Here is a 26,283-nt window from a genome sequence, read left to right as displayed (position 1 = left end):
GGTGTGAATTTTCGAGAGCCACTTTTTTGCACATTTAGCACAATATTTGTCAACTTTATAGTTAAATCCAAATATTAAATGTTACACCTAAATCTAAAATCTAAAGGCTAAATATATATTTAAATGTTATATATCTAAATACGTTAAATATGTATAGAAATGTTAAATTCATATATATATATATATAAATCTTAAATGTAAATTTAAATATAAATCTTAAAACTAAAGTTAAATCTAAAGTACAGATAAATGTTAAATCTATACCTAAATATAAATCTTACATTTGAATATACATATTAAAACTAAAGGTTCAATTTATATTTAAATATAATTAGTAAATATAAATGTTCATTGTAAATGTTTCAGGTCAAACTAAATATTCAGCTAATGAACAAATCCACAGTGCCAAGAAACAGAAGTACCAAAATAAAAGCTGTGTTGGGAAAAAAAGAACCACAGCAGCAGCAACAGTTCTTTTTTTCTCCCCTCACCCCCCTTGCCACTAGTCTTTCCAAATCAACCTCCAGGGCTGACGTCCGCTCTTTTGCGGCTGGCGAGCAAACACTCTGTGGCAGACAGGCCAGTGGGAAGCACCGGTCTTCTTGCTGGTTCTCTTTTTTTTGGCCGGTCCCCTGCCTTCCCGGCTCCTGCCCCTTGACTTCCACGCAACACTTCTTCATAAAAGTGGCACTAAACACTCAAAGCACTCGTCAAATAAAGTTTCCATAACTGGTTTGTTATTTAAGGGAGTGATAATAGAATTCCAAATGTTAATTTCCCTGTATAAGATGTTTTTTTTTTTTTTTAATGTTGTCATTTGATGCTACAAACACATCTTTTATTTTGGTACTTCCATTTCTTGGAAGTGTGGATTTGCATATTTACTAAATATTTAGTTCAACAGGAAACATTCAGATTTAGCATTTCACATTTATATTTAATTTTTATATTTAGATTAAACATTTAAACATATATTTAACATTACGTTTTAATATTTACATTTAAATTTAAGATTTATATTTAGATATAGATTATGTAAATGTATGTATATTTAACATTTATATTTAATTTATATTTAGATATATAGTTAACATTTAAATAAATATTTAACATGTAGATTTGAGATTTAATTGTAACATTTACTATTTGGTTTTAACTATAAAGTCGACAAATATTGTTCTAAATGTGCAGAAAAGTGACTTGAAAATTCAGAACAGTTTTTTAAACATGTTTTGAAGCTAAATGTGACAAAATGTTGCTGCTATTCTTTGCGTGAGCAGCTTTAAAAACGGCAAATAACCTCAACCCTTAATTATACATGATGAATCAAAGACTTTATCAGCAGCATTTGACATTTAACATAAAATATTGCATCCAACGCTCATGGTACAGCATCAAGTTAGTTCAATTAATTACATTAAAATTGGATTCATATTTGGTGTGAAAGATAAGCATGTTTTTTTTTTACTAACTGTAGAGACCAATTGCTTTTTTCCAATTTCAATTTGATTGAGAAAGTCTTAATTTCAAATGTAACATTCATGTAACTTTAATCCCTGAAAGATAAATCCATTCCAATCCAATCCACAAAATCCATAACCCTAACAAGATAAACAGTGAAAAATACAAAATTATTTGAGAGAAATTGATGGAACATGAAACACACACAAACATATATATACACGCAGTGCAGTATATGGATATACGCTGTGGCCTCCGGGGTACACAACATTTGCAGCTTCCGCGTAAAAGCATTGTCATGTTTTCCCTCAAGAGCCTTGAGTCAGTCCGTTCCAAGCTGTATGCCTAACACCAGTAACGTGCATGAATGAATGAACACTTGCCGCTGTGTGCATTCGTTTGAAGCGGCACATGTGAGGCAACACTTTACAATAGTCAAACAAGCAATCTGACAGGAAGACGAGGCCTTGTGAGGAACTACAAACGTTGTTTGATTCTCTACTTTAGAGATGTGCCATATTTGGTGGATGTTCAAAATGGAACCCAATTGGATGAGAATCTTGTTATAAAGAAGGGCAGCACAATGGACGAGCGGATATCTCGTCCGCCTCACAGTCCTCAGGTTCTGGGTTCGTCCGTCCGGCCGGTGACTGAAGCTGCTCCTCTGCCCGGATTTGGTGCTGTGCAGTAGATGCACACGATTGTCCATAATGGACAAGATGCTTGTTCATCCTCCTCCTTTGTGCCACAGACGTCAGGCTGTGCAACTCACCCACACCTTCCTCCTCAGTTTATTCAGTCGAAAAGCATCCATTTTCTTGACGTTGCCCCCCAGCTGCATATATGAGGACGCTTGCCACCATAGACTGGAAGAAAATCCGCAGCATCTTTTCGCAGATGTTAAAGGAAACCTAAATATATATTTTGTTAGCCTTTCGTCTTAGCAAACTACCAGCAACAAACTCCTTGCATTTCTCACAAATTTGGCCAGTAAAGATGATTCCGATACGAGTTTGCAACCACAAAATTGTTACCAGATAAGCTATCAGATAGCCTAGCTTCTTCCATTTCTCCTTCTACGTATTTTCCATCAGTCTGGATGTGTGCCATGCTGCCTCTAACAGGCCAGAATTCATACTATGATAGACATGGCTATGTATGTGGTGTGTTTCGTTGGTTATTTTGAGTATACCTCAAACTATAAAGATCGGTGTGTAAGGTGTACCCCGCTAAAAATAGACATATAAATCCTGTCTCTCTAGCCGACCAGGCCAAGCCAATGTATATTGTCCAAGTCCGAAAGGTAATTTAATCTCAGCAAAACATTCAGGTTGAGGAATTAGAACTGTTGACATTCTCCTCTTCTTGATGCCTGCAACCGTGACCTTCAGCTTTTACGATGGCGCACTGCCACAGTCGCTGACCGTGCATTTGTTCTATCTTTCAGAGTGAGCCGATGGCCTTATGCATCACGAGGCAACCCTGACGGTCTCATCGCACTAATCTGCAATTAACGGATGCGGCTGTTGATGTCATTTTCATTTCCTTTGAAAAAAAAGCTGCTTTGATTCAGCGTGATGCCCGGGCAGACGCTTTCATTAACGCCGTTTTTGACTCCGAGGGATGCGATGAGCACAGCTGATGACAAACAAAGCGGCATTACGAACACACAGACAACATCAAGTGCAAAGTGTTTACTTCTCATAATCTCTTTTTCCATCCATTGGCAAAGATGTACAGCAAAAATATAACAGACTTTTCCCATCCCATCCCAGTTTTCTTTGAATCTTGTTGAACCCGGTCGTGGAAAAAAACCTAGGTCAATGAAACATTTATTTTGTAAAATTTACAGCAGTCTCACCTTGACTCATTCAAAATGACTTTTGATCATCTATTCATATTAATATCCTTATTCTATATTTAATGTCCATTGCTTAGATGGACTGAGAAACAGATCTTTAGGCTAAACTTGATGGACAGACAAGACAGTGGAATCTCTAAGGTCGAAAACAATCTGTTTTTTTTTATATATATAATTGTTTGGTGATGCAGGTTGACATCTCTCATGATTGTGACTTGTGATTTTAGAGGCATGTTTCCCCCCAACTACTGACACATTTCAGCTGAAGGTACTTTACTAGGAACTAGGAACTTTTGGAGGAACATTACAAGAATTATTACCGCGCTTATTGGGCCAGTACACTCAAGCCCCAGGCACCTTCCGATCTGCAGCACTGAACACCACTTCTGATCGGATAAACCTTGTGAATCTTGCAACTTGACGACGTTGGTCAAATTCCAAATTGTATGACCTCGAGGACATTAGAGGTTCCACTGCACTGAAACAAATGAGAATGTACGATCTCTTATCAAGCTGGCAGTGTGAGGAATAAAAGACAGGCTTTCAGGAAAACAAAATGCATAGAAAAAGACAGCATGGAAGGACAAGCTGAGCACTCGCATTCACTCGCAGCACAATGCATTCTCGCCTCGCACAATTGATATTCTTTGCGCTCGCTCACCCAATGCCGCTCCGTCTGTGAAGTGTCTCTCGGCGATAGCGCTTCGTTATCGACACTTCTCAGTCGTCAGACACCATATCAAAAATATCCTCTATTGAAATGTTAAAAGTCTCTGTAAAAAAGGCCTGAAATCTAGAGATACTGTGTATCAAACATGCTCATGTAGATTTGTATAGAAAGGAACATTTGATGCAAATTAATACCTGCTCAAAAATCAGTGTACATAACAGTGAGATGGATGATCAACACATTGTCTGCGACAAATGGTGCAAACCGACAGGACATCATTTTTACCTGGCTTCAGTCCAGCAGAGAATAGGTCCACCTCTCAAAACAAACACACATCCACTTATACTTTTTTAAAGGCAATTTCCAGCTCTAAAATGTCCTTCTGTTGACTAAACTCACAGCTGCCTTCACGGACACCTTTTTTTTAGCCATCATTTAAGCGTTATTTCAACCAAGAAAATGAGGCTGATGTCACTGTGTAGTCCCCACAAAGTAGTAGAAGTAGTATAAAAGTGCCCAAACACACACACACACCACTATGACATACTGTTCTTGCTACAGTAATAAAAAATCTTTTTGTCTTTAGCGTTAAAGTTTTGGACAATGTTTGTTAAAAATTGAGCCAGGCCAACAAGGAAAAGCACCAAAAATCAATAGGTTTCTTTCCTTGACCTTGCAAAATTCATTTAAAGATCTGTTTACCATTGTTACTGTTGGATAGGTAACAAGGAACCTGAACTGATTTGTATTTTGCTGTCATTCAAACATCAATAACATTCTTGTTCTAAAGCATGACTTGAGCTACCTTGGCGCTCTTATGCCACAATGTTACAATCCAAGAACAATAGTGTTCTTGCTTTGACAAAGATATTTACGCTTGAAGATTGATTACTGGTGGCTTGACAATGAACATAAACTGGTTTGGCCTTTGAACTGTTTTTATGACCATTCAAAATAAAAACAAAAATCTTGTTTGTTTTGTTTTGTTATGTTTCCACCCATCCATTTCCTCGCACATTCCTAAAATATGCATGTTAGCTTCACTAAAGACTGTGAATTGAATTCTGTGAATGAAATCGGACGCAAGGAAATTGGAGCCGACGTGATCTGACCTCTCCCACCTCGGCCATTTTGTGTCAGCTTCTTGCTTTGACAAAGTGGAATTAGTTTAATCAGCAGTCATATATTATGACTGGCTTGTAGCTGACAAGGATTATGGGCAAATTTGGCATTTGACATACTTTTTGTGTGATGGGATTGGTTACAAATAACTCATTAAGCTTGTCTCATTCAAAATAAATAGGATTCTTATCTGTCCTAGTTGTCCAACTGCAATGAAAGGTCATGACTTTGCGAGGACTACAACAGCTTCTGTCTGCACAAAAACCCGTCCTCCCCAATCCTCATTTCACCGTGCCTTCATGGAGGTTCCATTTTTTTCCAGGTGCTCAGAATCCAAAGGCTGTATTTATCTCCTATTGGCGGAGAGCCGTCAAAAATAAGATGGATGCTTGGCCTCCCCTGTCCAGCATCCTTCGCAGGTGTAGCTGAAGGGTCTCAGAGGGACCTGCAAGGGAATGAAAGAGAGCAAAGGCGTTAGATGGAACACAGACGAGAGCCACTTGACTGAGCGGTCGCCGCGACAACTATTTGCACTGAGGGAAATATAAGTATAGTGAGCCGCGCACACGCACAAACATACCCGTGTACACACGTTGCACAACTAGAACCTTAATAGCGGAACTAGCGGAACTCCTTAAATAGCCTCTTTTGTCATCTTGTTGTGTCGCTTCTTGGAACACAAGATCATGTCCGGGAACACTGAAGAGGTAACGTCCTCCACTGACGTGCAGCAGATGCCACAAACCTTTAACAATCCCGAAAGGAGTGTAAAAAATCTCCACGTGCATTTATCTTTCTGTACATCTAAAGAGTATGAGACAGACACACACACACACCCATACTGTATTTACTCAAATGTAGCAGTGGCTGTAATTATCTTTACGATGACTGATACCACCGTGCGTTTACCGCGGCACACACCACCTATAGAGTGTGCATGGCATCTTTAAAGCTGGAGATGTGGCTGTAATGTACCCCTACTGTGACTTAGATCGACATCTTCTGAATTTGGCCTACCACGGAGAAGAGTGTTGTTAACAAACCTGCCAAATTTGAATGACTAAAAAAAGAATTGCCAAGTATATAAAATGAGGCTTCAAAATTGTGAACAGTGAAGCGGTTTTCTCCCGTCACGCGGACTTAATTTTTGAATTTTTTGAATTCTCTCTGGGATGTGCACGTGCTCGCGGCCAACATTGAGGCGCTCTAAAACCTGGTTCTACAAGCTAGATGTCAAGTCAGACTTTCCCCCCCCCCCCCCCTTTTGCTGTTCCACCTTCTCTCCGTGATGTACACGCACTCATGGCCGACAATGAGGCGCTTTACGCCTCAGACTTAAAATTCGCCACTCCTCATTGTTCCACCTACATGCACAAGGGTGTGCCCGCACTGACAGATAACAAAGAGGCGCTCTAAATCGGCTACGACAGCAAACTATCTGAACGGAAGATGCATTTTTAGGATGTAGGCATTGCTAGCTGGCTAATTACATGTTGCAATTCTGCTGATTAACCACTGATGCGAACGAAGGTACTGAAGTTCTTATATAGTCGGGGAGAGGCGACTCATGTCGGAGACCAAAGTTTGTCACGTGGCGCCGATTTAGTCACACAGAACCCCCCAAAAAACAAACAAAAAAAAAACACTATAAAAAAAATTGTGGTAAACTGACATGGTGAATAACAGTTTAACGCTACATCTCCACAATTCAGTACAACATAGTTCCCAGTCTTTGGCCATGTTTTCGGCAATCATCTTCCAACTTCTATAATGTATTTAGAAACAAATCCCCGAGTTGACTTTACAGGGTTTGATGACTTTTATGAGCGATCTAACGTAATGCAATGTGACTCTGTAAAGCTGGAGTCTCCCCACACAAAAAAAAAAATGAGGCTGTGGCTGTAATTAGCTTAATTATGACTTAAACCGCCATGTGTCGTGCTCGATCTCTTTATTGCAACACACACTGTCTGCACGACACACAAGGCATCTGTAAAGCAATAGTCCATTGTAGAAATTTGGTATGTTACTGATGAAATGCAGTATTTGTGGGTATATGTCTGCGTGCACAGGGAAGGATTCAGACTCATTTTCTTGCATCATGTTCAGGACAAGTATCACTCAAGTGAGCCAAACTCCCACTTTGAAAATGAATGAACTTTCTACATCATTTATGCAAACTTTCAGGGACACAAGGACTCAATTATTTTGCTTTGACGATTCCCTTCCAACTCTGTCTTTTTCAATCACGCCACTAAACTGTGATAAAAATGAACGCGTAGATGAGCTCTTGGCAGAGTGTCGTCCTCGACGATGAGCCGGAGACACGGCGACTAATTGATATTCACTGGCCAAGGGTGTGCATGTAGCTCAATCTTGACACCTTTATTGCACACTTTTACGGAGCGATATGCACTTGCCAGGTTGCAAAATGAAAGGAAAATAGAAAAAGAGGCATTGGGGAGTGTGAGCCGCTGTTTGACATTTTTAAGACACTGCTGACAATCAAACGTTAAGCTCTGAAGCTGGTATTCATTTTACAAGGATGTCAGAGTAAGAGCCCTACTGAGTTTGAAGGGCGTCCAAGCCAAAAGGTCCGATAAGCTCTGTAAATGGTAAATGTGCCTCATTTAGCTCTCCAATTCTCAACCAGTCTTCTGCATGCCAAGACCCTTTGCAATTCAGAGCCAAGATACCAGGGGGTACACAAATATCAATAAGTGGGTCTAATTTGGGCCTGATTATACCCGTCCCATCAAAGTCAAAGCTAATTGTCACACGTCTCTAAAAGAATATCCTGAACAATTATCCCGTCGTGTAGGGTGTGCTAATTTTGTGATTTTTTCCTCTCCAATCCACTTGGAAAACGGTGAAGCCCACAATCGTAACTGTTCAACCTATTCGAAATCTACGATCACAAAGTCTTACTTGCTACCATTTCCTGTCATGTGTGGGGTCTTTTGAATTTTAAAAATCGTCAATTTACAGATGGGGGTACGATTAATTCACTGAACACTATCAATGTCAGTCAGTCAGTCATGATATTGAGTTTATACTGTATGTAAACTTTTGGGGGATTATTACTCTGTCAAAATAAGAAACATTGATTTTGAAGGGCTGCCTAATGGCAAGGTAGCTTGAGCTCAGTTAAACTCGATCCACTGCAGAATTTTTTGGGCAAAGCAAGAACCACCTCGATTTAAAAGTCAAGTTGGCCAGTTATTATGCTATAAAAAAGAGAACCTAATTCATTTTGAATAATGTAAAACGGAGGAGAAAAGTCAAATCAGTCCACATTAGTTTGCATATATATACCAATTACAATACTGATTTAGTCTTAAGTTTTGGGGAGTGATTAGTCAAAGCAAAAATACTACTGATTTTGGACAATAGATTCACATTCCGAGTAGGGTTGCAGCTATCGAACATTTTCAGAATCAATTATTCTACAGATTATCCCGGCGATTAATCGAGTAATCGGATAAAAACGTATTAAACAACAAAATGTGCCATTTGTGCCGCAGGTATTATTGTTGGGCTCGCTACCCTGACGTCCGGACACTATAAAATCTGATTGAGTGTGTGTGTGGCTTTAAATGGTGGGGCCTGGCCTGGTGAGTGACGTGGGAGCCAGTGAATGAGTGTGTAGGTTTGGCTGTTGTGAGCTCAGTTTAGCAGCTGTTATTTGAATAATGGTTTCAGACCTAGATCATTTTCAGCGTTCATGCTGGGTTTAAATCTCAACTGAGCTTTCATCTTTCACGACAAAGCAAGAATTTTAAAAATGACTATGTCCAATTACTGATTATTGGTCTATACAAGAACCCTATCAATTTCGCATGACATAAAACAAAGGTCAAGTGGCAAGTCAGTTTATGGTTATTGTCACCTATCAGTCACATCACAACACTGAGCTAATCTTTTCACACTCACTCTATTTCATGACAAAAATCTTTTGGATTTTCAGACTATATCCGGGAGACAAGAACAGACTAAGTTGATTTGGGCTTGTTGTCTTTCACGTCAAAGCAAGAACCCTGTCAATTTTGAAGAAGATGAGGGGCTGAGGTCAAATGTCTTTCTTTGTTTCGTCGTCAAAGAACTCTGTTGATTTTGACATAAAACAGGGGAAGTGCCAAAGCGCTTAGACGTCACCGGTAGCTACTTGTCACAATACTGAATTCATTCATTTCTCTATGCATTCTTTGTCGGCGTTCTGTCATGTTCCAGTCTGAACTGGGCTTCAAACATTCACGTCAACACAAGACTCCTTTCAATTTTAAAGCCATGCTCATGAAATTGCTGACGTCTAGGATTATTGCTCCATACCATAACTAGCAAAATCAGTATTGATTTTGTTTAACATGAAACACTAGTCAAAATCCACTGTTCCTTGTCAACTGAATTATCAAGCAATGTTCTTCAAGCTCTCCGGGATCATCTCGCTATGTAAAAGCAGGAAAACTATTGATTTTGGGTTTCATGAAGTCATACAATCTGCACATATTTTTCTGGATTATTTCTTATGTCACACTATAACCCTATCTATTTAGGGTAACAATATACAAGAAAACATTGGTCAGAGATTGTACCGGCCCTAGTTTCTGTCTACTCTCAATCAATCAAGCAATTTCCGAGCCATTTTCCTCTCCGGTGGTCGCTTCGCCGGGAGGACAGTGTTGGCTGCATAGTGTTTTAGTTAATTATGGAAGCAGCAGGTGTAATCATTTGCCCAATTAGCTTTTACACTTTATCGCTTCGTGAAAACACAAGAGGCACCGCCATGTCATTTATCAGCGGAAGCGTAATGAGCGAGCGGCTCCATTTGTATTTTAAAGTTATCGAGTGGCGGACGCGAGTGAGAAACAAGCGCGAAGGGCCCGTCTGATGAAAGACAGCGTTTGAAAGGCTGCCAGCGGTGCCCAATGTACTGTATGGACGGAGCTCCCTAGACTACCAGGGGGGGATTGTTGGCGAGTGGGAGTCGTATATCGTCAGGAGGGGCTCAGATCAGAATCATCTTTATTTGCCAAGTATGTCCAAAAAAAACACACAAGGAATTTGTCTCCGGTGGTTGGAGCCGCTCTAGTACGACAACAGACAGTCAATTGACAGAGAACACTTTGGAGACAGAAAGACATTGACAAAAACAGCCACTGAGCAATAAAGGGTTGCTAGTTATCTGGTAATGCCGGTACAAATGTTTTTGGTTTTTATTTGACAATTGTGCAAAAAGATGCAGAGTCCTCTGGCACTTCGATGAAAAAGAGGTGGGCTACGGAGAAGTGGTGAGCTGCTGTAGGGAGTAGGTCAACACGGCTGACTCAGTCCTGACTCACGACGGAGCCGGTTAAGATCCATCTCCTCCCCGCCCATCCCAAAGTCGGAAGCTGATACATTAAGTATATGTACAACAGAGGAAGACACCAACACCCTCATCCCTGATGTGCTTTGGAGCAGGGGGAATCTAAAGTGGCCCACATATACTTGGCAGTAATCGAGCTAAATTTGAGCAATCAGCAAAGGCCTGATTATCGGATGTCTCTGAAAGATTATCCTGAGCGATTATTTTGTGGTGTGGGGTGTGTTCAAAGTGCTTTTTCCTCCCCAATCTGCTCTGTGCCAACCATTTTCTTTTTGCCGAGAGATTATGTGTTTGAGCATTTTCCCTCCCTTGCGATCAAAAAGTCAGCAAAGGCCCGATTATCAGATGTATCTACTAAAAAAAGTATCTTGAGTGATTCTGACTGTAGTGAGTGGTGTGTTGGGTGATTTTTTTCCCCCCTCGCCAATCTGCTAGGAATATGGTCGGTGCTCACCGTATTTTACTTTTTTTCCGTATTCCAAGATATCATTATCTAGCAATTTTATTACCTCGTTATGTGTTAGGTCTTTCTCATGTTGGAAAAATCTGTTAAAGCGAGGTGCACACGTACCGAGAATAGGGCGTAATTTGAGCCTTTTCCAGTCAAAGCCAGCAAAGGCCCCGATTATCGGAGGTCTCTGAAAGATTATCCTGGGCGATTAACCTGTGGTGTGGGGGTGCGTTAAAAATATTTTTTTCCTCCCTGATCTGCTCGGAAAATGATCGGGGCTGACAATCGTAACATTCAATAATCCCGATAGCTTTAGCGATAGCTTTTAAATGATATTTCTGCACTGTACGCTGTTTTAATTGCACTCTTATTTTTTTTCCTCTTAGTTTTAAATGTTTATAAGCTGTTTTTTCTCTCTTTGTTTTTAAATGATTATAATCATGTAAAGCACTGAGTTACCTTATGTATGAAATGTGTATATAAATAAATTTGCTTTGCTTATTTGTGTGTGGTCAACACAGAGTTCAGCGGAGCCACTGACTCTGTGAAACATAACAGCCAATGTAATGACAATGTAATTACCAGATAAGATAACAGTTAGCCGAGATTATTCTATTTCTTCTTTTATTATTAATCTTTTTATTTTCCGTCAATTTGATTGATCTGTGGTGCCTCGCATAGGTCAGTCTTGGTACTACGACAGACAACTGGCTTGAGCGAGGAGACTCATGATTCTCAGTGGAAATATTGTTTTGTGTGTGGTGTGCAGTGTTGGTCACCTAAACTACACTCCAGCACGCACAGGCAGACTATAAGTAGCAACGCGATATGATTTGCCAAAAACGACAGTGTGTCAAAATGCTGAGTCTGGCTGGAACGGCCACTGCAACCTGAGTACAACACAATTTTGAAAATCGGATGTTGGGTTTCGTTTTAGTTTTTAGTTTAGTTTTTTGTGTCTGAAAAAAAATTGCCTTTTTTGTGAACGTTTTTGTGTGATATCGCCAAGAGAAAATCTGTTTAAAAAAAAAAAAAAACGCCTTCAAATTAGAGTAAAACAGTAAAATTATTTCTCAACATATCTCCTTGACAGTCTCATTTCATCTGTTACTCAAGGAACCCCCTTCTCCGAGTCGGTTAAAAATATCCACCAAATTCCGAAACATCAACACGTCAAAATTATCGTTATGTTTCTAACGGTGTCAGTTGGTCTGAAATCTCGACTTAATTAGCGTAAATGGAACATTATTGCGAGAAGGGCAGTGTGGGCTGTAGAATAGGTCTTGCACTTGAGCAACCAATTCTTTTTTTTTCATGAATTTATTTGTTATGGAGGATTTTAGAGGCAATTGAAGTGCTCATTCCATGTTTTTTTTTTTTAATTCCGCAAAGATGGCGGCCACTGGTCACGTTGCTACTCTAAGAGCGGTAAAAACACATTTGTAGTGTTTTCCTGGTCATATGTGGGGTCTCTCACATTTTCTACATTGCTTAAGATGTTAAAAATCGGTACGCTTTAGATGACACAAGACAACGCAAACATTCACGGAGATATGATCGTGTTAAATGGGATTTCCAGTGTTAATTTTACACTGCTGCCAAACGCATGATCTGGATCAGACTCGGATGAAAGGCTTTAATTAAAGTTTCATTTAACTGAGCGGTTGAACGCTACACCCAGCGACCCTGTGTGCTCACAGCAAATTTTGGTCAAAGCAGATAAGATTTGACAGATACATGAAGAAAATCCACTTTGGTAGACTCTTGCGGTCTGATGCTCATGTAAAAACATAATTAACGATTCATTATAAAAAAAACATCTCAGCCAAAAGCACATTTTAGCTTTAGTCTAGTAGACACACCAATGTAGATTTTGCCTGGTCACGTCAAATGTTGACCACTTGTTGCTGGGCAGAGTTCATCAGGATCAATCATACCTGCCCTACAAGCCAATGGGAAAAGTGGTAATATTGTACTGTATGTCAGCCACAGGGCTGTTTGAATAACAAACTAGGAGCTGATGTCATCGTGCCCCTGGACAGACAGCTGAGAGGAAAAGGAAACAAACAAAAAAAACATTTTAATATAAAATATTAAAATATATATAATATCCATCCATCCATTTTCTGAGCCGCTTCTCCTCACTAGGGTCGCGGGCGTGCTGGAGCCTATCCCAGCTGTCATCGGGCAGGAGGCGGGGTACACCCCGAACTGGTTGCCAGCCAATCGCAGGGCACATAGAAACAAACAACCATTCGTACTCACAGTCATGCCTACGGGCAATTTAGAGTCTCCAATTAATGCATGTTTTTGGGATGTGGGAGGAAACCGGAGTGCCCGGAGAAAACCCACGCAGGCACGGGGAAAACATGCAAACTCCACACTGGCGGGGCCGGGGATTGAACCCGGGTCCTCAGAACTGTGAGGCTGACGCTCTAACCAGTCGCCCACCGTGCCGCCCAATATATATAATAGATATTAAAAAATAAAATATCCATGTTAACATGGAGGACTGGCGGTGAGTTTTAATGCAGAGTTGCCCTTTGAAAGACAAACCACACACATCCGAGACATTTAAGTGTGTTTTCCGCCCCAGTGTAGAGATGCAATGCTGAAATGAACAGTGTCAATTTCCTCTCTCCACTGACTAGTTCATTAGCCAGCAAGGCAGCCAAAGTGCTTATGTGTTGTGCCTATCAATGAAACTGGCTGCACGCCATTCTGTAGAACACACTGCTCCGTTCATCTCAAGTGTGTGTGTGTGTGTGTGTGTGTGTTACTGTATGTCAATGGGAACACACCACCAGACTTATTAGCCTGAAATTGTACAATGCAAATGGCAGGAATTGTTTGTGTCGATGAGGGCCATCACCTCGAGGACAAACCGGCATCTATTAAACAACACGTCCTCTCGCACACTCGTCAACACACGTGCTGTCTCGCTTCCCTTTGGCTCAATTCACACGCATGCATAATCCAGATGTTAGATTGAAAGGCCGCCGATGTCACGCGTTGGATTAATCAGTGAGCATATCCCACTCAAAAAGGACACCGCAAGTCTAAACAAATAAACACTCAACGGTTTAGACTCCAGATACTTATCACATGACATTTGCCTTGCCAGTATAAATAAAACATGATTATATTTAAGCAGCTATCTATCCAGCTATTTTCCATACGGCTTGTCCTGATTGGGGTTATTAACTCATTGCCAGCTGTTGTAGAGCATTTCGACTAATGTTTCAAGATCCACAGAATATTGTACACTGTGACAATAATAATAATAATAATAATATTCATAATAATTAATCATATCATCACGATAGTATAATTTGTATGCATTGTAACCCGCCGTAGTCTGTGACTCACCTACACTAACGCAGTCGTAAAATCATCATTATAATAAATACTGATATTAAGAACCCTTCTCGGCCATCAATACAAAACAATCAAGTGAAAAACAGTAACTATCGTGGCAACTGAGCGTGCCTTCTTGTGCCGTGGGACAGACGTTGCCTAATGTTGGTTATCTAGTAATGTAAAACAAGGACCTCTTGCACATACAAATATTCATTTTACTGCGCAGATGCCAAGGTAAATATTAGCATGTAGCTGAATGCAAAGTGGCTGATGACTAGCTTGGAAATTCTAATAAAAACATGCCAACAAACTGTTACATGGTTCCGCTCTGTTTTTTTTTTTTTTTTGTCTGTGAGGCATTTCTTTTCTTAATTGTGAGTAGCTTTATTTTAGTTGTATTGTGCAGATGTTAACTGACAGCTGGGATAGGCTCGTGCCCCCGACTCTAATGAGGACGAGCAGTACAGAAAATTGGTGGATGGATGGTTAACGTCTCTTTATACATGTATGACGATTAACAATCTTAAATTGTTACTTGCGGTTATAAACGAGTTTATGATGAAATTATTTCACTTCACATTATTTCTTTCAAAATGTGTTTAGAAATGAGAACAACTTGCAAGTCAACCAGCATCACGGAACGGATGGTATTCAACTTTGGAGTTTCCACTCTAATAAACGATGCAAGGCTGCCGTGTTGAAATAACATCAGACTGCAAACGTGTGACAAAAGGCCATTTCTGAGCAGACCTCGACACACTGGAGGAGGCTGTACTGTACTGCCAGTTCTGAGCAGATGGCGCCGTTGGACATTTTCCATCCTCAGAGGAAAAAAACATAAGCTTGATGCGTCTTTGAAGCCCTGCACCTGTCCAAGTTGGCAGTCGCCACCGTCGCCTTGACCTTGAGCCATCCCTTTCTGGAGGTTCTAAGAGCCACAGCGGCACATGTGGAAACACCTGTCTGCCACCAAATGTCTGCAGATGGGAGACCTAATTCGTGCTGCTCGTGCTGACCTGTGCGGGTCAGATTTTGGGATAAAAAGACACTTCTTTTCCCTTTCTATGCCTCATTCCTTCTTTCCAGTTTAGCTGTTCCAGAGGACATAATCAAACTGTTTTCATCTAATGTATTTTTACAATAGAATCCTGTATTTTGGGGGGGTAACAGATACAAGGCAATGACAATCTCTATACACCGTTCCCCAATTAGTCACCTGTTGCACCATCCATCCATCCATTTTCTATAGCGCTTATCCTCATTAATGTTGTGGATCAGCTGAACCCTATCCCAGCTGACGTTTGGCCTGATGTGGGGGTACGCACTATACTGTTCGATAGCCAATCATATGAAAAATTTAGGGTTTTCAATGAACCGGAGTACCTGGAAAAAACCCACACAGGAGCTGAGATTCTAACCCTGACCCGAGGAACTGTGAGGCAGACGTGCTAACTACTAGCCCACCTGCTCTGTTGTGTCATCTACTTATGACAAATAAACACCTCCTTAAACTAGACCCCAAAATGTAACTAAAGTATCTCAGTTCATATAAGTCACACACTGACATTAAATAGTTAACCCGCTGAGTCTATTTGATCTCAGTTGCGAACCAAAATAGCAGCACTGAACTACATATTCTCAGATGAATTCAAGTGCGGAGTCTGACTGCTTCCCTGTGTGGCATTAAAGATTATCTTACGTTATGTGATTACGTGTAACGTTCTACTAGACTCTTGACATGTGATCGCTCCACAATGATGTTTACGCTCTGGGGAGCAATATATGACTTATTTGTGCAATGACCACCTTTCCGCTACATTTCTCCATGTACTTTAGGCAAGAGGCGACACCTTGGACTGGTCATCAGCTAATCACAGGCCACATAATAGACAAAGAGTCATTCACACTAACATGTGTGGACAATTTAGAGTCAATGAAGCTAACGTGCATGTTTTTGGAATGTAGAAGAAAGCCCTATACAAGCACACGGAGTGCACGGAAACTCCACACAGGACAGTCAGAGCTGCAATTCGAACCCTGAACCTCAAAACTGAGAGAGGCAGACGTGCTGAAGGCTACTGTACCGTGCTGCCCCATTTCTCCATAATTCGACATTGTTGGTCCGTCATTTTCCTATTGCTTTAAACACCAATTTCACCTGAAATAAACTGTTGCAGACCAGTAACATTGTCTAATATTACTCCAGAAATACTCAAAAATAAAGATCCCCCGCCCCATCTGTAGTTGAGTAAATAAAGGCCCCAAGCCACTAATTGTGAAAATATGTGAATAAGTGTTCCATTCCGCTACAGTGCATTCACCAGTTTGCTTTAGGATTTGTTTCAGATTTTTTGTTTGCTTTTTTTACTGGTGCAATAGAATGCAAGAGTGATACTGAATAATATACACCTCTATTAATAGACACAGATGTGCCGCTGAACCATAACAACATCAAGCAGTAGGTCAGATTCCTGGATGTGCACGTAACAATTTACTCAGGCCACACTGCATCCATTACATTCAATTTAAAGCAGCCCAGTGGTTTTTGCGTAATCATGCTGGCAGATGGACAAACAAGACAGCAGATGTGGGTGAACATTAACATAAAAAATTGTTTATGTAACGCACTGGCGCTCCTAAAAGACACAGCATTTGCCCCACATTTCGGGCTCAGTCATGATTTCACTTGAATTTATTCTTTGTCACGTTCCTCATTTGTGATGAAAAATGTGCAGCGGACGTAGCAGAGTCGTGGGGGCTGATGTCAGCACAAAGGTCGTGTGAGGCACTTTGCGTTATCTGCTGTAGACTAATGCAGCTAATTAAGGGCATCACCGCAAGGAAGGTGCTACTATTCTCAGCCTACTCCAGGGGATGCTGTCGCCCCAACTCGACCCGCTGGACATGTCCCCCACACACACACATATACACACAGGCATACACTCGATTTAGAAAGTCACATGCACACAGAGTTCACGCACAAGTGCGGTGGCTCTTTTTAACAAGAAAGCCAATGGGAAAGTGTGATGTTACGTCGGCTTTATGAGGAAATGAATGCTTTCTCCCCCGTTTGTGAGATAGATGATGAGAACCGATGACCTTACTGCATTACAGAGCTTTACTGAGAACAATTTGACAGCAATTATCCTCAAACTTTACAGAATCAGTATTTGTTTATGTCAAAGCAAGAAAACGTTGCATTTTGCATATCCAATATCCAAAGCAAGATTATGGGGATAGGATGGGGGCATATTCCTTGTCAGGGCCAGATGGGGCTCCATTTTCAACTAATCATCTTTAAAACCGTATTTGCCATGTCATAGATTCCAGAGGTCGGTCCAAGGTAAGATTAGTTAGTACACGTTACTTGTCAGAGCTCTGTAAGGGCTCAATTGTCTATCATCTTTAAAATCATGTATTCGTTCATTCAATTTTGCACTTTATCTAATGACAAGGTTGCAGAGGCAGCTGGGGTGAAATAACATTGCGACCATTTTGCAGTTATTTGCGATGTCAGCACAAAATGATCTTGATTTATTTTGCATAATATCTAACACAAGAATGTAGAGGTAGCTTCGTCTTCAAACGTTCCCTCCAAACCTTTTGGTTATTTCTCCACATCAAAACAACCCTATGAATTCGCAATAACATCTAATGCATGATTTGCTGAACTACTATTTTCTACTCAAACTTGCAAAGGTTATGTCAGACTATTGATTTAGTCTCATCAAGTCACGTTCTAGTTATTTTTGTGTCATAGAATATCTGAAATGCAAAGGAAACAGATTTCCTCATTTGCGCCACGAAATCATGAATTAAACAGTGGTACTCCGACTTCCCGAGACTCTTTTGTACCAGAAGCCTCCATACAGACACAGATATTTACCCTTGAGTTTTAGTACAGTCAGCCCCCTCTCTAATGAAATATTAACATTAACTCGCTGTATATTTCAGTACAGACTGGTTTGGTTGCCATTCAATCAGGCCACATGAACTGCACACAGAAAGGCCAGAGCTGGGATTCAAAACCAGGAACTTTCAATGTGAGGCTGACGTGCTAACCACATCAATAATCCCACAAATCAAGTAACACATGAACAACCATAAGCTAATAAACTTAAATGCAGCCAAGCATGCATTAGTGCACATATACAATTGCCCCTTTGTTCCTCCTTGTGACAAACCCACTTTCACAAGCACACACACTCACCGCTTGGTCTAAATCTGTGTGCATACGTCTCGGAATCCATGGTGGGGCCCCTTGCTCTATTTCGCCTCCCTTGTCTCCCATTTTCCAGCCTCGCTGTTTGAATAATCCCAAAAATTGGACTGGAGCAGAAGGCGCTCACTAAATAGAAAACACTATGAATGACTCAAGATTGTGTATGATAGACGGGTCACAGGGCTTGTCGTCAAACCGTGGTTGTGGTCGATTTGCGCAGGATTGTTTTCTGGGGTTTGAGGGAACCCGAGTGGGGAGGTACGCAAGGTGGGGGAGGAGGAGCGCTCGCCTTGGGTGGAAAACTGTGGCTGACCGAGAGGCCGCCGTTCTCCAGCATAAATTGGTGAGGAAGACGAGGAGGGGAGGAAGGAGAGCAGTAGTGCACAGGGCTGAGTCGCATGTCGTTCAGCTCAGCCTGCAAGTGCAGCTCTGAGTCATCCACGTCATATTGGAGGTCACAGTCCGGACAGTAGCCGTGATACTGGACCTTCTCGCTGAAACGGACACGTTCCCTCTCACGGGGCTCCCTGCCAGGGGCCTTGGGGCATTTGTTCTTTTCGTGGCGGAGAAGGGGCATGGGTCTGGGCAGTGTGGGAACCAGGCCCGACTCCGGGACACCGCTGTCATTAGTAATGAAACACGACGTCGGGGAGAATAAATCCCGGTTTGGGTTCAAAGAAAAAACGACACCGTTCTTCAATAAGGATCCATTAGCCTTGGATATACTCCCTGATAGGACTAACGTCGGCTGAGGCAGATTCTTCCCGATGTAATCCTCGGATCTCACCGAGGTAACTCTGGGCGGCGGCAAGGGCGGGTGCGCCTTCTTGTGTACGCTCAGAACCGCGGGAGGGAGGGCGAGGATCGGGGCGACGGGGGCCGGCGGTACGAAGAGGCAGTCGTCAGCGAAGAACTTCATCTTCTCCAGGCTGGACGCCGTGGTGGTGGTGGTGGCTGTGGAACTGGAGCTGGAGTTGAGCGTGTCCGTCTTGGAGCTGTCCGTCAGGCCGTCCTCCAGCTGCAAGTCGCACGTCAGGGTGTCAATATCGTGGACGACCTGGCGGAGACAGGACGTGTCACATAATAAATGACATAGAGATCCTCAGCCAAGAACACTGTAGAAATAATGAGCGTTATCATGCATCTCCTCATTCTAATCAATGCATCGAAAAGCTCAAAGTGTAACATTTAAATGGCTACACTTTGATTGGGGAGGCTGATTCAGGAGATTAAAAATCAATTGCGATATCACACTGACACAAGCACCGTGGGGAGAAAAAGAAATAACAATTTATGGGGACGGCCATAAGCCTGCCAGACTCACACCTGATTGATGGACTGCAACGATCCCATTCAGCATCACAAACACGAAAAAAGCGGCGAAAGCCACAAAATCCTGCATGGAAATGTCAGCTGTAACTCAGAGCTGGTGGAAGCAAAAGTGAAAGGGCACAGACTTAAATCCAGGACCTATTCCAGATCTGGATCTTTATTTCCTTTGAGCCATTTTAAGATCTGCAAACAATCCATTAGCTGATTAGACAACTAAATGGAAAATCTGGATTCAAATTCAAGATGGTTTGATATATTAACTACAGTACTTAGCTTGTGTAGAAAAATCGAATTCGGTTGAAACTGGATAGCATTTGACAGAAGCGAATGTGTTAACTTTTAGGCCTACTGTGGTGTCCTACAGTGAAATCATATAAGATTACAAAATAGATAAGATTTCATTTGTATTTTTAAACATATTTAATGACATTATCAATGGAAGAATACCTATTCTTCATTAAAAAAGGAATAATAAATAAAAATTCGCACACACAAACTGGAGCCAGAAGTTGCATAAAAGTATGCAGACATCCCACTAGCCACTAAAGAGCACAAAAAAAATTGCATCATGATTCTGTATGCAATTCAAGATTATCTTCAAGTTACTAAATTTTTGGGTGGGTCGTCCTCAGTTAGGCACCAAAATTCATGCAAATCCACTGACATTCTTCTTAGTCTTTGAAGGAAGAAACAGCAAAAACTGCCTCATTTGCAGTGCAGTTTCCCCCCCCCCCCCCCCCCACCCCGGTTTCAGAGAAAGCAATGTTGGCATTACCGCCAGACGAACGGCTACCCAACAGTAGAGGACGTTGCAAATAACATCAGATACCAGCCCTGCAAGCGACACAATAGGACAGCAAGATGATCAGTCTTGGTTATGTGCATAGTGTGCCAAGGTGGAAGAGGAGACTGGAGAAATGTATAGCGGGAGAATCCAATGAACACCGTGAGAGGAAATTAGGCCAAGAACAGAACGATTTAGAAAGAGTGAATTATACAAAGGAATCTGCTGCCTAGTGTGCGGTTAAACACAGAGAAAGTATTTCTGCAGACTATACTGCGTTGTCAGAGAACAGCAGATCAATGGTCAAGTGTGAGATATGCTATTGGCACATAGATAACGCTAGTATTGGAAAGGAACTAAACCAGGCATCAATTCCTGGCAATCAAGAGGCGAACGAAGCACAACATGTGGGTCTGAACACAAAGCAGTGGAATGGGTTATTATCTGAGGCTGTTCAGTGCTTTAGCATCAATGGGATAATTCACACTGAATGCAGCTTGTTTAAAAAAAAAAATAAATAAATAAATAAATACATTTAAAAAAGGTTAAAATTATACATAAACACAGTCCTATGACATAGTACTCTATTTTTGCACATATTGTTTTTGTACAGCTGTTCACGTTGCTTTAAAGTCAATTGGAGTCTTCTGGGTTGAATCGACCGTGACATCCATGGTTGTCAGGATTGGGTAAACAAACGTAGCGAAACACACTCCGTGTCACACCTCACCATCATGAAAGCCGGCCCATATTTGTGGGTAATTACACAAGATTCACCTAGGTCGGCTGACTATCCTACTTCTGACGCTATTTGTACACAGAGGACCCTCAACCTGGATTGGAACCCATGTCTATTATGGTGAAATTTGGATCTTTTTATTTTTTTCCTCACAAATACTGTTCTCTACTGATTGTTCTTGTTTGTTTTAGGCCATCTGGTCGAGGATAGTAGACCATGTGATGCCCTGATTTGGCTTTTATTGGTCTGCAGAATGCAGATTTTCAGTTCAGTGTGGCAAAACGTTGCTAGTAATAGTAGCAAGTTGCTACTTAAGAACGTGCATGGTCTTAAATCACCAAACTGGCAAGTGGCCACCATCTTTGTGGAATTTTCTTAAAAAAAATAAACAAATAAAAATTTGAATAAGCACTTTAAATGCCTTTGAAATCCTCAATAACAAAAAAAATGATGACTGACGTACATGACCTACTGCCCCCACACTTCTCTGCTTCCATTTGTTTTACTTAAATTAAGTTTATAGGGCACCTGGCGGCATTTTGAAACATGGAGTTGTAGAACGCCCTCGGAATTTCAGTCTGGACAAGCTTATTGGTGGATATTTTTAACTGAAACTTGTTAGCCAATCGGAGAAGGGCTTCCTTGAGTAGCAGACGAAACAAAAGGGTCCACGAGATATGGTGAGAAATAATCAAGTTATTCTGTTTTCTCTAAATTGCAGGTGTTTTTTTTTTTTAATTAGCAGATTTTTTCCCCCTAGGCAATAGCATACAATAACATTCTCCAAAAAGGCCATTCCCCCCCCCCCAAAAAAATATTTTTTCCGGAACCCATCACCCGATTTTCAAAATTGTTGGAGCGTTGTATTCAGGTTGACATGGCCAATCCAACCAGATTTGGTATTTTGACAGACTGTCATTTTTGGGTAGTCACGTTGCTACTTGAATAGAGAAGTGTAAGCTTATTTCGGTCGCTACATCAAAGTACAACTATCCACTCGCTGAGCTTGCCATATGTTGGAAAAGCCAGCAAGGCACCCTGTTATCTACCATTAATCCTTTTATATTTTGATCACCTGTGCCTTTATTTGTCTGAATTTCGGTTCCTCTGTCTTCTTTTTCTTGTTCCTGAGTTCAGTGAGGCAAGGCAGAGAGCAACATATCATGCACAGTCTTGAACACAGAAGCTTATTTCTGTGCCAGCACAGCAACATTATTTGTCAGCAGATTTTTGGAACAACTCAATCTTGATTTTGGGAAAATTAGATGAACTCTGAGCAGAGTCAGTCTTTTGAGATACATCTTGCTGTGCAAGATGTAGGAATGACCACACAGTGCATTTAACATTATTCAGTGATGATTGAGGGATGAAAGAGACCACAGTGTTCTCTGAGAACATCAAGTACAAGACAATTTTTTTGTAGTCTTGTGACATCTCTGTCTCTGAGCTCTTCACAGGCAATTCCGTCAAGCTTGTGGCTCGGTTTTTTCACAGAGACGGACGGGTGTGCGCCTTTTTAAATGACCATCGAGCCAATCAAGGCAGCACGTGAGAACTGCGTGCCCGTTTACACAGCGACACAGCAGATACTGTATATGGCTGTAGATGTGTGACAATGACAGCATCCGGTGTGACATACTCTATAAAATATGGACCGCGACAATTGCTTTTAACACAAAATAGCCGGAGAAGTGAATGGTTGAACGTCACATCCCTCTGCCGACATCACGTGGCCCCACTCCGTGCCGTTTATACAGAAGAGCAACATGAAAAACGGTGTTCACAAACACTAAAATCAAAAGGCTCATTGATTGCTTACTTTTTAAATCAAACGTATTTTGATCTGAAGCATTCATGAAAATTCATTTTTAAATAGCCATATAGTCTGGTCCACACAGTTCCCTTCATCTTCAAGACTTGTGATGCAAATTGTGTCTCGCGTTTTGACTGACAAGAGGAGAAACAGATCGAGCGCCAAAAAGGTGGATAAAATAAAGGCCCGGCCAGATAAAGTAATGGAGCTTAACTCTCACCGCGCTTCTAAAACGGATCATTTGTTGGAACACATGCAAGACGTAAGTGCAGTATCCCAGCGTGCAGCCGCTGCTGTAGGCCAACCACCACCCGGGCCTGTGCCAAACATCTGTGCAGGGTGCCTCCTCAAAGCCAGGCTCGCATCCAGCACCCTGTCTATCAGATACGTGCATTTCAAATGGATTATAGGCCAAGGCTGGCATTGATAGCAACAGCCCCTTGAGGCATCTTTTCAGCTTGCGTGGTGTCCGAACAAATGATCCTCTGCACAATTTACTGCAAGCTACAAAGGGGGGGGGGGGGGGGGGGGGGGGCAAAGGGAAGGAGAAAAGAAAGAACATTGCACACACAAAACAACAAAAGATTGATTACAGCACCTTCATGCTCTTATTTATCTCCAATGCTTGGTGGGAGACATGGAGAAAAAAGCACAAAGTTGCAGGACATAAAAGCAGAAGAAGTTGCGCTTGAATGGCTGTGAGGGTCCTTCTTAGAGTTCTTTTGCCTGAAAAAAAAGTGAAGATGAATACGAGCGGAGGAAGCAAGGGACAAGACCGGGACGGGGGTACAGCTCGCAGCCAGTCGGCATATGCTCCAGGATTGTGCCAGGGTGATGATGAAACATGATGTCAAAACCATTAGAAAGGAATGTAAGCTCCCAGTCCTTAAAGCTTGTATGTGAGTCAAAGTCATGGGACTTCAGACCATCTCCTGTGCCACATGTCTTCCAGAGCAGGGGGAGGAGTAAAAGGTTGTTTGTGCATGTGCCGTAAGGAGCTTGACATCACTAGCATCTATTAAAAAGACACCTAATGAAGACTGAATATTGTGTGTGTGTACGTTTACCTCTTTAAGCTCCTTGGCCACATCCTTGAGGTCGCCCAGGATGGTCTCCAAATTGTCCACGATGGTCTTGATCTCCCTCTTCACTTGCACTTTGGAGACTGCTCCCTCTGCGCCGTCGGCGGCTGTCCCGGACATGCTTGACACTTTACGGCCGCCCTATTGCCACCATCGTGTCAACGAGTGCAACCGTCTTCACGCCGCGCCGAGGACACTTTTTTTTTTTTTTTTGGGCCATGTCCGCCCTCCCCGTGTTGTTTTCTCCCACTCAGGTGCCTACATCGCGGTCAGCCGGGGCAGGACGCTGTCGCTGCCAAGGCGGCGAGCTAACGCCGTCCGCCACCGCGCATGCGCACTCGAGCGCGACAACCAACGCTTGAGTGTAAATATTGTGTCATAATGTCGAGTTGGGTTGTTGTTCTGGGTCCCTTTTTCCTCGCTTCCCACCTTAGCCGACCGGTAAAAGCAAGCCAGACACCCGCGAAGATCCCCTCACGCGAAAGTGCGCCAAATTCAACATTTTGTTGAGAAGACGAACGTGTTCGTGACGTTAAAAAAAAAAAAAAAAGAACAGGAGGAAGAAATGGAGGTGACGAAAAGGGGAGGAAGCACAGGAAGTTGGCCGCACAGAAGAAGCAAACTCAATTGTTCTAATTCTCCACAACCGTCGACTATTTTCGTCATAACACGCCCCTCTGTCACAATTTTGTCGTTGGGAAAATGTCCCCGGGGGGCGGGAAGTCGCCGCCGGTTCACTGCAGCCCAGGCGCGGTTCTCTGAGCCAACCTGCTCCGTGTCATCGTGTCTCCATCGCGGCTCCCTTGGAGAGTCTGAAGCAGTCGGCACACGAAGATGCTTTCTCTCTCCTCTTCATTTTTTTTTCTTCTTCTCCTTCTTCCTCCTCTTCCTCCAACTACTCGTTGCCACTGTCTAATAAAACTGATAACATACTTAACATTTGCGCGTCATTTCGGCTGTCACTTAACTCGAAAGTGAAACGTGTGATACCAATCGACGATGGATATAATAAGTCTACACACCCTTATGCAAATGTCAAGTTTATGTGATAGAATTAAACGAGACTAAACTTTTTTTTTCCCCAACATTATATAACCTGTACAAAAAAACATCTTTTTGCGAGTGCAGGTAATGTGTTTGCAAAAGTGTAGGTGCAAATGGTTGTTTGTTAATTACCATTTCAGGGTGTACCACGCCTCTCTCCCAAAGATAGCTGGGATAGGCTGCAGCACGTCCACAACCCTAGTGAGGATAAGCAGTATGGAAAATGAATGGATGAATGTTCTAGTAGGCTTTTCCTGACATTTTCGTAGTCACATCTGATCGCACAAGCCATAGTACGCAGCTTCCGCAGCATAAGAGTGACCTCACTGGTCAAAGAAATAAATTCAATATGCCATGGAATACAGTAAAGACAGTCATCAACCAGTGGAGAAAATAGAGCACAACAGCGACATAACCAAGAACTGAACAACCCTCCAGAATTGATGGAAAGATGAGAAGAACACTGGTCAGGGAAGCTGCAAGAGGTCAACAGCAACACTGAAGCAGCTACAGGAAATTAGAATGAAAATTAATCTGTTTAGTGCATGTGACAGCAATCTCCTGCCATCTTCATATGTCTGGGCTATGAGGGCAAGAGAGTAGGGAGCCTTATCTTGCAAAGGAAAACACCCAAGGCCGGCTGCATTTTGCAAAACACACTTGGAATGTGTTATGGTCCAATGAAACCAATTCATTAAGGTATGTTTAGTGCAAACACAACACTGCTCATCACCAAATGAACACCATAACTGCAGTACAGTGTAGAATGGTGACGACAACATCACACATGGATGCTGTTTTTCTTCTGGGCCTGGAACTGGGGCCTTAGTCTGGGTGGAGGGAATTATGAACAGTTCCAAATAGCAGTCAGTGTTCGCACAAAACCTTCAGAAAAAACTGTCAGGAAAAGCCTACTAGAACATTTGATTTTTATTTGAGGTTAATCGGAGACACTTTAAACGGTGGCAGGTGTGTGC

General features: G+C 41.9%; 1 protein-coding gene across 2 annotated transcripts; it reads right to left on the bottom strand.

The window, feature by feature from the left end:
* Window positions 1-1,533: 1,533 nt before the first annotated feature.
* Window positions 1,534-25,242, bottom strand: prr16 (proline rich 16). Of its 2 annotated transcripts, XM_061767691.1 has the most exons (4): window positions 24,248-25,242; window positions 18,501-19,569; window positions 3,984-5,559; window positions 1,534-3,800 (listed from the first exon to the last, which is right to left on the bottom strand). In XM_061767691.1, the coding sequence occupies exons 1-2, from the start codon at window positions 24,380-24,382 to the stop codon at window positions 18,703-18,705; spliced, it is 1,002 nt and encodes a 333-aa protein (XP_061623675.1). In that variant the 5' UTR covers window positions 24,383-25,242; the 3' UTR covers window positions 1,534-3,800; window positions 3,984-5,559; window positions 18,501-18,702. The 2 variants fall into 2 exon arrangements, with proteins under 2 accessions (XP_061623675.1, XP_061623674.1); XM_061767690.1 differs by having other exon boundaries at window positions 1,534-5,559.
* Between the last annotated feature and the right edge of the window lie 1,041 nt (window positions 25,243-26,283).

Source organism: Phyllopteryx taeniolatus, chromosome 3, assembly GCF_024500385.1.
Source record: "Phyllopteryx taeniolatus isolate TA_2022b chromosome 3, UOR_Ptae_1.2, whole genome shotgun sequence".
Taxonomy (NCBI): Eukaryota; Metazoa; Chordata; class Actinopteri; order Syngnathiformes; family Syngnathidae; genus Phyllopteryx; species Phyllopteryx taeniolatus.
Note: the sequence above shows the minus strand (reverse complement) of the source record. Positions and strands in the feature narration are given on the sequence as shown.